Source organism: Tursiops truncatus, chromosome 9, assembly GCF_011762595.2.
Source record: "Tursiops truncatus isolate mTurTru1 chromosome 9, mTurTru1.mat.Y, whole genome shotgun sequence".
NCBI classification, from domain to species: Eukaryota; Metazoa; Chordata; class Mammalia; order Artiodactyla; family Delphinidae; genus Tursiops; species Tursiops truncatus.
In genome coordinates, this window is record NC_047042.1 from 76,436,733 (window position 1) to 76,449,764 (window position 13,032).

At 39.6% G+C, this 13,032-nt stretch overlaps 1 protein-coding gene across 3 annotated transcripts in view; it reads left to right on the forward strand.

Annotated features, from left to right (window-relative positions):
- Window positions 1-13,032, forward strand: part of CPED1 (cadherin like and PC-esterase domain containing 1) — a 303,604-nt gene that overhangs the window by 142,753 nt on the left and 147,819 nt on the right. For all 3 annotated transcript variants that reach the window (XR_012334048.1, XM_019924796.3, XM_073809873.1), the window contains exon 15: window positions 57-225. Coding sequence is in view for 2 of the 3 variants with exons in the window: in XM_019924796.3 (XP_019780355.2) it covers window positions 57-225 (169 nt within the window). In the remaining variant the exon portion in view is untranslated. The remainder of the gene's footprint in view (window positions 1-56; window positions 226-13,032) is intronic.

The window sequence follows — 13,032 nt, forward strand, 5'->3', positions numbered from 1 at the left end:
TTAATAAATATTGATGTATGAGTCAATTTGGGTTGTCTCTCTCATTCTCTCTTCAGCTTTGCCAACTACCCTCTGGGCTTAGGGATGAACAAAATCTCAATGCTTGTGGTGGATGAATCTCCAATCCAAGGTGAGACCCTGATCACATACAAACTCACCATCTATAGAGAAGACCGTCCAAGTCTGCCTTTGTTTGAGGACTTCGCAGCATGCGGTTTTGTGCAGGTAAGTGAATTTTACATTTGCACATGGGTTGAATTGGGAGTGATCCTTTAACCCAGGTGCAAAAGGCCAAATGAAAATTATTAGAAAAAAGTGGATACTTTCAAATCCAAATAATTGTGGTCTCATTTCAAAAAAGAGTACCAACCAGGTATCTAAGATACCTTTTTGTGAGTGATTTTCTTTTAAGTGTGGTGGCTATTCCCTGCACTTATAGTGTGCAGTGGATTTATTGTGGTTAATATTGAAAAAAATGTCTGAGTACTCGCACTTAGTTATGAAATTGGTTTTACATTTCCTGTTTAAATTGTGCTGTGTTTCTTGGATTTGTCCCTGGAACTACTTTGAAATTTTAAACTAGATTCAGTGGAATTTGTTTTAAAGAATAAGAGGAAAATTTATGAAACTATTTTACAAAAGGGATACCAGATGAATGAAATTAAATTTCCTTGGGTAGATACATTTCGCCTTCACTTCTTGTACCTTAATCATTTCTAAAGTTTGCAGTTGCTCCAGTGAGCAACACATACCATTCTGTAGCCCTGTTGATTTTGGAGGAGGGTGAACATTACCCAGAGACTTTGTCTTATTTGGTGGTTCTTTCTTCTGTGTTCTTTTTTTAGGAGTCTGTGTATAACCTTCTATATTTGCGTACATCATACAAGTGATTCCAGGGAAGTAGTAATTGATACTCTTACAATATCTACTAATCCACTTAGAATAATTGCACCTATGTCGTATCTCAGTGATTGATATGCTAGTGGGAGCATGAACCACAGATGGTTAATAAACGAGAGAAATGGCTGACTGGGCCTCAGTGAGTAGGATGGATACCATGTTTTCCTAAATGTAGTGGCCATATAGAGTGTTCTCTCCCCTCTACCCACCACCACCACAATCTCATCTCTTCTCAAGAATTTAACACTATTTTGTAAGGGTACTCATTGCTGAGATTTTTATTTTTCAAGAAAATATAAAAGAAAGGTTGCTTCAGAGGTTGCTTCCAAGGTGTGCTTCCCGCTATGATGTCTCCCCTCAGCCCCTGTTAGCTCCTTCATACCTTGGTCCTGCCTGTTCCTGCAGGTACACCTTGCATTGACACTTAGAAGTCTCTGCTCCAATTGTCAGTGGGAGGGAGCTGTGAAGGAGGAAAGGTTTCCACACACTAGGAAGCCCCTTCACGGGAGGAGACTGTGGGTAGCAGAGCGGGGAAGCTTCAGAGCCACGGAGGAGAGCGCAGCAACAAGGGTGCGGAGGGCAAAGTGGAGAGATTCCTGCACAGAGGATCGGGGCCGACCGGCACTCACCAGCCCGAGAGGCTTGTCTGCTCACCCGCCAGGGCGGGTGGGGGCTGGGAGCTGAGGCTCGGGCTTCGGTCAGAGCGCAGGGAGAGGACTGGGGTTGGCTGCGTGAACATAGCCTGAAGGGGGCTAGTCCACCACGGCTAGCTGGGAGGGAGTCCGGGAAAAGTCTGGACCTGCCTAAGAGGCAAGAGACCATTGTTTCGGGTGCGCGAGGAGTGGGGATTCAGAGCACTGCCTAAACGAGCTCCAGAGACAGGCACGAGCTGCCGCTATCAGCGCAGACCCCAGAGACAGGGATGAGACGCTAAGGCTGCTGCTGCCGCCACCAAGAAGCCTGTGGGCAAGGCCAGGTCACTATCCACACCTCCCCTCCCAGGAGCCTGTGCAGCCTGCCACTGCCAGGGTCCCGTGATCCAGGGACAACTTCCCCGGGAGAACGCACGGCATGCCTCAGGCTGGTGCAACGTCATGCCGACTTCTGCCGCCACAGGCTTGCCCCGCATCTGCACCCCTCCCTCCCCCTGGCCTGAGTGAGCCGGAGCCCCCAAATCAGCTGCTCCTTTAACCCCGTCCTGTCTGAGCAAAGAACAGATGCCATCAGGCGACTTACACGCAGAGGCGGGGCCAAATCCAAAGCTGAACCCCGGGAGCTGTGCGCACAAAGAAGAGAAAGGGAAATCTCTCCCAGCAGCCTCAGAAGCAGCGGATTAAATCTACACAATCAACTTGATGTACCCTGCATATGTGGAATACCTCAATAGACAACGAATCATACCAAAATTGAGGCAGTGGGCTTTGGGAGAGGCTGTACACTTGGGGTTTGCTGTATGTGACTGACTGGTTTCTGGTTTTATGTTTATCTTAGTTTAGGATTTAGAGTTTATTATCACTGGTAGATTTGTTTATTGATTCGGTTGCTCTCTTCCTTTGTCTCTTACATATATATATATATATATATATATTTCCTTTTTCTCTTTTTATGAGTGTGAATGTGTATGCTTCTTTGTGTGATTTTGTCTGTATAGCTTTGCTTTTACCATTTGACCTAGGATCTGCCTGTCCGTTTTCTTTCTTTTTTTTTTTTAATACAGTTTTTAGCGCTTCTTATCATTGGTGGATTTGTTTTTGGCTTGGTTGCTCTCTTCTTTCGTTCTTTTTTTTCTTTTTTTATTAATTTTTTTTTAATTTTTACTAATTATTTTTTATTTTAATAACTTTTTTATTTTATTTTATTTTTTCTTTCTTTCTCTTTTTCTCCCTTTTCTTCTGAGCTGTGTGGCTAACAGGGTCTTGGTGCTCCAGCCTGGTGTCAGGCTTGTGCCTCTGAGGTGGGAGAGCTGAGTTCAGGACATTGGTCCACCAGAGACCTCCCAGCTCCACATAATATCAAACGGCGAAAATCTCCCAGAGATCTCCACCTCAACTCCAAGACCCAGCCCCACTCAACGACCAGCAAGCTACAGTGCTGAATACCCTATGCCAAACAACTAGCAAGACAGGAACACAACCCCATCTGTTATCAGAGAGGCTGCCTAAAATCATAATAAGGTCACAGACACCCCAAAACACACCACCGGATGCGGTCCTGCTCCCCAGAAAGGCAAGACCCAGCCTCATCCACCAGAACACGGGCACCAGTCCCCTCCACCAGGAAGCCTACACAAGCCACTGAACCAACCTTACCTGCTGGAGGCAGACACCAAAAACAACGGGAACTACAAACTTGCAGCCTGTGAAAAGGAGCCCCCAAACACAGCAAGTTAAGCCAAATGAGAAGACAGAAAAACACACAGCAGATAAAGGAGCAAAGTAAAACTCCACCAGACCAAACAAATGAAGAGGAAATAGGCAGTCTACGTGAAACAGAATTCAGAGTAATGATAGTAAAGGTGATCCAAAATCTTGGAAATAGAATGGAGAAAATACAAGAAACGTTTAACAAGGACCTAGAAGAACTAAAGAGCAAGCAAACAATGATGAACAACACAATAAATGAAATTAGAAATTCTCTAGAAGGAATCAATAGCAGAATAACTGAGGCAGAAGAACGGATAAGTGACCTGGAAGATAAAATAGTGGAAATAACTACTGCAGAGCAGAATAAAGAAAAGAGAATGAAAAGAATTGAGGATAGTCTCAGAGACCTCTGGGACAACATTAAACGCATGAACATTCTAATTATAGGGGTGCCAGAAGAAGAAGAGAAAAAGAAAGAGACTGAGAAAATATTTGAAGAGATTATAGTTGAAAACTTCCCTAATTTGGGAAAGGAAATAGTTAATCAAGTCCAGGAAGCACAGAGAGTCCCATACCGAATAAATCCAAGGAGAAACACACCAAGACACATATTAATCAAACTATCAAAAATTAAGTACAAAGAAAAAATATTAAAAGCAGCAAGGGAAAAACAACAAATAACATACAAGGGAATCCCCAAGGTAACAGCTGATATTTCAGCAGAAACTCTGCAAGCCAGAAGGGAGTAGCAGGACGTATTTAAATTGATGAAAAGGAAAAAGCTACAACCAAGATTATTCTTCCCAGCAAGGATCTCATTCAGATTTGATGGAGAAATTAAAACCTTTACAGACAAGCAAAAGCTAAGAGAACTCAGCACCACCAAACCAGCTTTACAACAAAGGTTAAAGGAACTTCTCGAGGCAGGAAACACAAGAGAAGGAAAAGACCTACAATAACAAACCCAAAAGAATTAAGAAAATGGTAATAGGAACATACATATTGATAATTACCTTACATGTAAATGGATTAAATGCTCCAACCAAAAGACACAGACTGGCTGAATGGTTACAAAAACAAGACCCGTATACATGCTGTCTCCAAGAGACCCACTTCAGACCAAGGGACACATACAGACTGGAAGTGAGGGGATGGAAAACGTATTCCATGCAAATGTAAAGCAAAAGAAAGCTGGGGTAGCAATTCTCATATCAGACAAAATAGACTTTAAAATATAGACTGTTATAAGAGACAAAGAAGGACACTACATAATGAGCAAGGAATCAATCCACGAAGAATATATAACAATTTTAAGTATTTATGCACCCAGCATAGGAGCACCTCAATACATAAGGCAAATGCTAACAGCCATAAAAGGGGAAATCGACAGTAACACAATCATAGTAGGGGACTTTAACAGCCCACTTACACCAATGGACAGATCATCCACAATGAAAATAAATAAGGAAACACAAGCTTTAAATGATATATTAAATAAGATGGACTTAATTGACATTTATAGGACATTCCATCCAAAAACAACAGAATACACTTTCTTCGCAAGTGCTCATGGAACATTCTCCAGGATAGATCATATCTTGGGTCACAAATCAAGCTGTGGTAAATTTAAGAAAATTCAAATCATATCAGTTATCTTTTCCAACCACAATGCTGAGACGAGATATCAATTACAAGGAAAAAAAATGTAAAATCTACAAACACATGGAAGCTAAACAGTACACTACTTCATAACCAAGAGATCACTGAAGAAATCAAAGTGAAAATAAAAACATACCTAGAAACAAATGACAATGAAAACACAATGACCCAAAACCTACAGGATGCAGCAAAAGCAGTTCTAAGAGGGAATTTTATAGCAATGCAATCCTACCTCAAGAAATAAGAAACATCTCAAATAAACAACCTAACCTTACACTTAAAGCAAGTAGAGAAAGAAGAACAAAAAACCCCCAAAGTTAGCAGAAGGAAAGAAATCAAAGATCACATCAGAAATAAATGAAAAAGAAATGAAGGAAATGATAACAAAGATCAGTAAAAATGAAGCTGTTTCTTTTAGAAGATAAACAAAATTGATAAACCATTAGGTAGACTCATCAAGAAAAAGAGGGAGAAGACTCAAATCAATAGAATTAGAAATTAAAAAGGAGAAGTAACAACTGACACTGCAGAAATGCAAAGGATCATGAGATTTCTACAAGCAATTCTGTGCCAATAAAATGGACAACCTGGAAGAAATGGACAAATTGTTAGAAAAGCACAACTTTCTGAGACTGAACCAGGAAGAAATAGAAAATATAAACAGACCAATCACAAACACTGAAATTGAGACTGTGATTAAAAATCCTCCAACAAACAAAAGCCCAGGACCAGATGGTTTCACAGGCGAATTCTATCAAACATTTAGAGAGGAGCTAACACCCATCCTTCTCAAACTCTTACAAAATACAACAGAGGGAAGAACATTCCCAAGCTCAATCTACAAGGCCACCATCACCCTGATACCAAAACCAGACAAAGATGTCAGAAAGGAAGAAAATACAGGCCAATATCACTGATGAACATAGATACAAAAATCCTCAACAAAATACTAGCAAACAGAATCCAACAGCACATTAAAAGGATCATACACCATGATCAAGTGAGGTTTATCCCAGGAATGCAAGGATTCTTCAATACATGCAAATCAATCAATATGATAAACCATATTATCAAATTGAAAGAGGAGAACCATATGATCATCTCAATAGGTGCAGAAAAAACTTTCAACAAAATTCAACACCTATTTATGATTAAAAAGAGCCCCAGAAAGTAGGCATAGAGGGAACCTACCTCAACATTAATAAGGGCCATATATGACAAACCCACAGCCAACATCGTTCCCAATGGTGAAAAACTGAAACCCTTCCACTAAGATCAGGAACAAGACAAGGTTGTCCACTCTCACCACTGTTATTCAACATAGCATTGGAAGTTTTAGCCTCAGCGATCAGAGAAGAAAAAGAAATAAAAGGAATCCAAATCGGAAAAGAAAAAGTAAAACTGTCACTGTTTGCAGACGACATGATACTGTACATAGAGAATCCTAAAGATCCTACCAGAAAACTACTAGAGCTAATCAATGAATTTGGTAAAGTAGCAGGATACAAAATTAATGCACTGAAATCTCTTGCATTCCTATACACTAATGATGAAAACTCTGAAAGAGAAATTAAGGAAACATTCCCATTTACCATTGCAACAAAAAGAATAAAATACACTGATGAAAGAAATTGTAGATGATACAAACAGATGGAGAGGTATACCATGTTCTTGGATTAGAAGAGTCAACATTGTGAAAATGACTATACTACCCAAAGCAATCTACAGATTCAAGGCAATCCCCATCAAACTATCAATGGCATTTTTCACAGAACTAGAACAAAAAATTTCATAATTTGTATGGAAACACAAAAGACCCCAAATAGCCAAAGCAATCTTAAGAAAGAAAAACGGAGCTGGAATCAGGATCCCGGACTTCAGACTATACTGCAAAGCTACAGTAATCAAGACAGTATGGTACTGGCACAAATACAGAAATATAGATCAATGGAACATAATAGAAAACCCAGAGATAAACCCATGCACATATGGTCACCTTATTTTTGATAAAGGAGGCAAAAATATACAATGGAGAAAAGACAGCCTCTCCAATAAGTGGTGCTGGGAAAACTGGACAGCTACATCTAAAAGAATGAAATTAGAACACTCCCTAACACCGTACAGAAAAATAAACTCAAAATGGATTAAAGACCTAAATGCAAGGCCAGACATTATAAAACTCTTAGAGGAAAACATAGGCAGAACACTCTATGACATAAATCACAGCAAGATCCTTTTTGACCCACCTCCTAGAGAAATGGAAATAAAACCAAAAATAAACAAATGGGACCTAATGAAACTTAAAAGCTTTTGCACAGCAAAGAAAACCATAAACAAGACGAGAAAACAACCCTCAGAATGGGAGAAAATATTTGCAAATGAAGCAACTGACAAAGGATTAATCTCCAAAATTTATAAGCAGCTCATGCAGCTCAATAACAAAAAAACGAACAACCCAATCCAAAAATGGGCACAAGACCTAAATAGACATTTCTCCAAAGAAGATATACAGATTGCCAACAAACACATGAAAGAATGCTCAACATCATTAATCATTAGAGAAATGCAAATCAAAACTACGATGAGATATCATTTCACACTGGTCAGAATGGCCATCATCAAAAAATCTAGAAACAATAAATGCTGGAGAGGGTGTGGAGTAAAGGGAACACTCTTGCACTGCTGGTGGGAATGTGAATTGGTACATCCACTATGGAGAACAGTATGGAGGTTCCTTAAAAAACTACAAATAGAACTACCATATGACCCAGGAATCCCACTACTGGGCATATACCCTGAGAAAATCATAATTCAAAAAGAGTCATGTTCCACAATGTTCATTGCAGCACTATTTGCAATAGGCAGGACATGGAAGCAACCTAAGTGTCCATCCACAGATGAATGGATAAAGAAGATGTGGCACATACATACAATGGAATATTACTCAGCCAGAAAAGTAAATGAAATTGAGTTATTTGTTGTGAGGTGGATGGACCTAAAGACTGTCATACAGAGTGAAGTAAGTCAGAAAGAGAAAAACCAATACTGTATGCTAACACATATATATGGAATCTAAAAAATAAAAAGATGGTTCTGAAAAACTTAGGTGCAGGACATGAATAATGATGCAGAGGTAGAGAATGGACTTGAGGACATGGGGAGGGGGAAGGGTAAGCTGGGACAAAGTGAGAGAGTGGCATGGACATATATACACTACCAAATGTAAAATAGATAGCTAGTGGGAAGCAGCCGCATAGCACTTTGTGCTTTGTGACCACCTAGAGGAGTGGGATAGGGAGAGTGGGAGGGAGATGCAAGAGGGAGGGGATATGGGGATATATGTATACGTATAGCTGATTCACTTTGTTATAAAGCAGGAACTCACACACCATTGTAAAGCAATTATACTCCAATAAAGATGTTAAAAAAAAAGATAGGAAAAAGTAGTGTTGTATGGTTATGAAGCTATGGATTAAACAAAATTAAGTAGGTTTCTTTACTGTAGAACTTCTTTGAACGTTTCAGATACTTATTTAAATGGTGGACTTTCAAAAGAAGAATATGTAGTGTCCAGCATTTCCAAACTTATTTGACATCTTTTTAATGGACTACATATTGATATTCTTCTGTGGAACAGAGTTGGGCAAACAGGGGTCTAGACTATGGAGAAGACTTCACGATTATGTTCCTCTCAGCTATCTACTTTTCAGTTTGCTTTCTTAGGGTTGCTATACATCAGTCTTTTTCCAAGCTGAAAACAAATTATAGAGCCACACCAAAAATGTTCATGAGGGAGGGAACCAAAACCTAGAGGGAGGTGTGTTTTTGCCTAAGTGTGTGTATGCGGTATGTGTGTAGTTATGTCCAACTAAATATTCTCAGCTTCTTTAGTGTGTGACTCTGTTTTTCCATTTTTCTCTTTCTGACTCTAATATTTTATATAGAAACTAGCTCTTAAAATAAATCATCTTTGAGGGAAAGCTAAGAGTATGAATGATTTTTTCCGGAATATTTATGGTTACCAACGACAATTATTTTTACTTCAAAAAGCACCATAGATTTAATTTTAATGTAGATTTTAATTTTTAAAAGTCTCTGTAGGTAACTACATTTTTACTGGTCAGTATACTTGACTTTTATATGGAGTAAATATATAATAAAAGTTACAAAGTAAAATAAAATTTCTACATTAGGACATGAAAGAATGTATTTTTACTTTTCACTTTTCACGTTAGGTTTGTGCGATTGAATTTTTGCTGTATCTTTTGAAATGTAATTGTGTTACAATTATTGGCATAGCTGTATATTTTGGTTCCACTCTAAACTTAAACGTGGTAAATGACTCATTCATTATTCTGCTATATGCAAAACCCATTTAAAATTTTTTAAACTTCTACGTGTTCATAAAAGTGTAAAATCCTTATGCTGGATCTTTTAACACTGACATTCATTTCAGGAATATATATTCCTACCTGGCTGTCATTTGAAGAGACCTTTGTACATTTAATTGTAATTATATACATGATAAATATCTAGAGAGGTGTCAGTAGGAATGGAGATGATACCATGAGTAGGAAGGGATGTTGCAGAGGTGGAATCTGCAGGATTTGCCCACTTGTCTCTGATTTATCCTTTCTTTGTCCTTCTTATGACACTATTCTGGTTCAGTTCTTGTTACTTGTTGACTCAAATACTAAAATAGTCCCCAGCTTTGTTTCCCTGTATCTGTCTGACTCTTTTCCAGTTCAGTTTTGCAAGCTTGATCTTGATCAACTTAAAGCGCACTCTGTCATACATAGGCTTTGCCAGAAATGCTCCAGGCTGTCCCTCTGATGGTCATTCACTTCTCTCATGTTGGTCCATATGTTTTTTCAGCCTCATGTCTCATTGTTTGTCAGTGTATTTTATGCTTCTGCTAACCTGGCCTATATACCCTTCCCCAGACATGCTTCCCAATCCTGTGACACTGTCTGGGGCTGTCCCTTCCACTGGAAACTAAAATGAGTTTATTTGATGTCACGCTAGAAGCTGTAACTTGGATTTAGGTGTAGGAGTTTTGATCCGAGTTGTATAAAAAAGAGTTCTTTAAAGGTCAAAACTGCTCCCAAATAGGTATTATTGACTATCATTTACTATGTGCCAGGCTCTGTTGTAAATGCTTTCGATTTAGTTATAGTCTCTTTAATCCTTACAGCATCCTTATAGATTGAATTCTGCTCTTAGCCCTCGGTTTCAGAAGAGAAACCCCAAAGATCAGAGGGGTTAAAGAAATTGCCCAAGGTCACATAGTTAGTGAGTGGCAAGGCTTGGATTCAGATCCAGTTGTGCCTAGTTCCAAAGTCCATGTTGTATTACATTGCCTCCTGGCTCCCTCACGGGTGGAGACTTTTCTGTCCCAGGAAGTATTCAAGCATCAACTGGAAATCCATCTCTCAAGGAACAGATGAGGAATTGGATTAGATGATTTTTGAGTTTCCTTGATGTTAATAAAATGAGAAGTCTCGTTGACCCTTGGTGTATTGCGAAGTCCTGTGATTAAAGTACACTGCTGCTGAGGTCGCCTTGTGCCAGGGTGGGCTGGCTTGGTGGGGTTGGGGTGTGGGACCCACAGAAGGAGGAGTGGCCCCAGTCCTTGCCCGTGCCTGTCTGCTCGGCTCTGGGCTCTGCAACTGCAGGCTGCCACGTCTTCCACTGAGGAGCGGACCTGCCCCTGTGGACTCCAGTGAGGATTCAGACCCCTGGAGCTTGCTGTCCCCGATTGCCTGATTCCAGTTGTCTAGTCAAGTACGCTTTAGGCTCCACTAACATTGGTGGGAACCTTCCTCCTGAGCCCAAAGAGAAAGAATAAACTAGCAAAGCAGGTGCTACTGTCCCCCAGAAAGTGGTATTGGCCTCGTCTGCTGGCAGGAAGAACCGCCCTTTGGAGGATGATGGGGAGAAGCCCCCTTCACACAAACCAGGGATCCTTAGGTGGGATGAGTGAGGGCAAAAGCCTGGAAGCTGGACTGCTGGGTGACCCTTTGGTCTGTTGGTGCCATCTGATTTTTTTTTTAGAGTTTGCAACTCCCCGTGAGCTAGGGAAAAAAAGGTCAAGAAAAGTTGCCAGAAAATTATGAGGCTGAGATGGAAAGGCACTTACTTTACAAGAAGAAGATAACCCAATGGCCAAGAAGCATATGAAAAGATGCTCAATTCCATCAGTCATCAGGGAAATGCAAGTTAAAATGACAATGAGATACCACTACCAACCCACCACAATGAAAAACACTAAAAGGACTAACAATACAAAGTGTTGGAGAGGACGTAGAGCAAGCTTTCGTTCATACGCTGCTGGGGGGAGTGTCAAATGTTTGCCCGTTTTGGAAAAAGTTGCCAGTATTAGTATAACTAACATATAGCTAACATCCTGTGACACAGCAATCCTGCTAACTGCGTACCCAAGATAAATGAAGTCATAGTTCCATCAAAAGATATATCCAAGAAATCTTTTTTTTTAACTTTTAAAGCATTTTATTTTTTAGAGCAGTTTTAAGTTTACAATAAATGAGAAGAAGGTACAGAGATTGCCCACATACACCCAGCCCCACATATACATAGCCTCTCGTTATCAACATCACTCATCAGAATGGTACATTTTTTACCAGGGATGAACCTGCATTGACACATCATAATCATCCAAAGTCCATAGTTTACCTTAGGGTTTACCCCTTGTGTTATACATTCTATGGGTTGGGACAAATGTATAATGACATGGATCCAACATTGTAAAATCATACAAAGTATTTTCACTGCCCTGAAAATCTTCTATGCTCCACCTATTAATCTCTCCCACTGCCTACCAACCCCTGGCAGCTACTGATTGTTTTTCATTGTCTCCATAGCTTTAGCTGTTTTAGAATGTCATACAGTTGGGATCATACAGTATGTAACTTCTCAGGTTGGCTTCTTTCACTTAGTGATGCATTTAAGTTTCCTCCACATCTTTTCATGGCTTGATAGCTCTTTTCATTTAAGCACAAGAAATCTTCATATCAGTTTTATAAAATCTAAAAGCTAGAAAAAGTTCAATAAGAAAAGAGATAAACAAATTCAATGTAATACTTTTGAGACATTTAAAAATAAATTAACTATTGATACACACAAACATGGGTAAACCTCCAAAACATTATGTCGAGAAAAAGAAGCCAGACATAAAAAGACGTACTATAATTCATTTATATGAAGTTTAAGAACAGTCAAAATTAATCCGTGGTGATAGAAATCAAAATGGTTGTTACCTAGAAGGTGTGGGAGCTTCTAAGCATGAGGAAACTTTTTGGGCAAATGTCCTATATCTTTTTTTTTTTTGTGGTACGTGGGCCTCTCACCGCTGTGGCCTCTCGCGTTGCAGAGCAGAGGCCCCGGACGCGCAGGCTCAGCGACCATGGCTCACGGGCCCAGCCGCTCCGCGGCACGTGGGATCCTCCCGGACCGGGGCATGAACCCGCATCCCCTGCATCGGCAGGCAGACTCTCAACCACTGCGCCACCAGGGAAGCCCATGTCCTATATCTTAATCTGGGTGGTGGTTACATATATAACCAGGTGGTGTATAGATGTATAAAAATTTAATTGTGCACTTCAGATTTGTGCAATTAACTGTGTATAATACTTATAAGTATGTTTGGCTATATATAAATTATGTATACTAAATATAAATTATACCTCAATAATATAAGAAAAATACATTAGTGGGGAAGTATGTAATATATTCCAAGACATGCCTCCCTTCTCAAATATACTGATCAGAAAGAAGTTAATTATCATCCAATTAACTTGGGCAATAGGTTATATTAGGAATGTGTTACTATAATATCAAGAAAAATATTAGAAAATTCTTGTGGGATATATCCTACAGATGATTGCAGAAAAGTATTTCAGTCACTTATAAGAGTCCTTTCCAGAAGGTCTTAAAGTTTAATGGGTGGTCCATCCGCAGTACTCTAGTATATAAAATGGAAAAGTGTCTAATAAGTACCACTATTTTTTTAGCCTTCCTTTTAGAAACCATAAAATGAATGAAAAGATAATGAATGAATAATGTGGATTATTTTAGACACTTAACTAGGCAT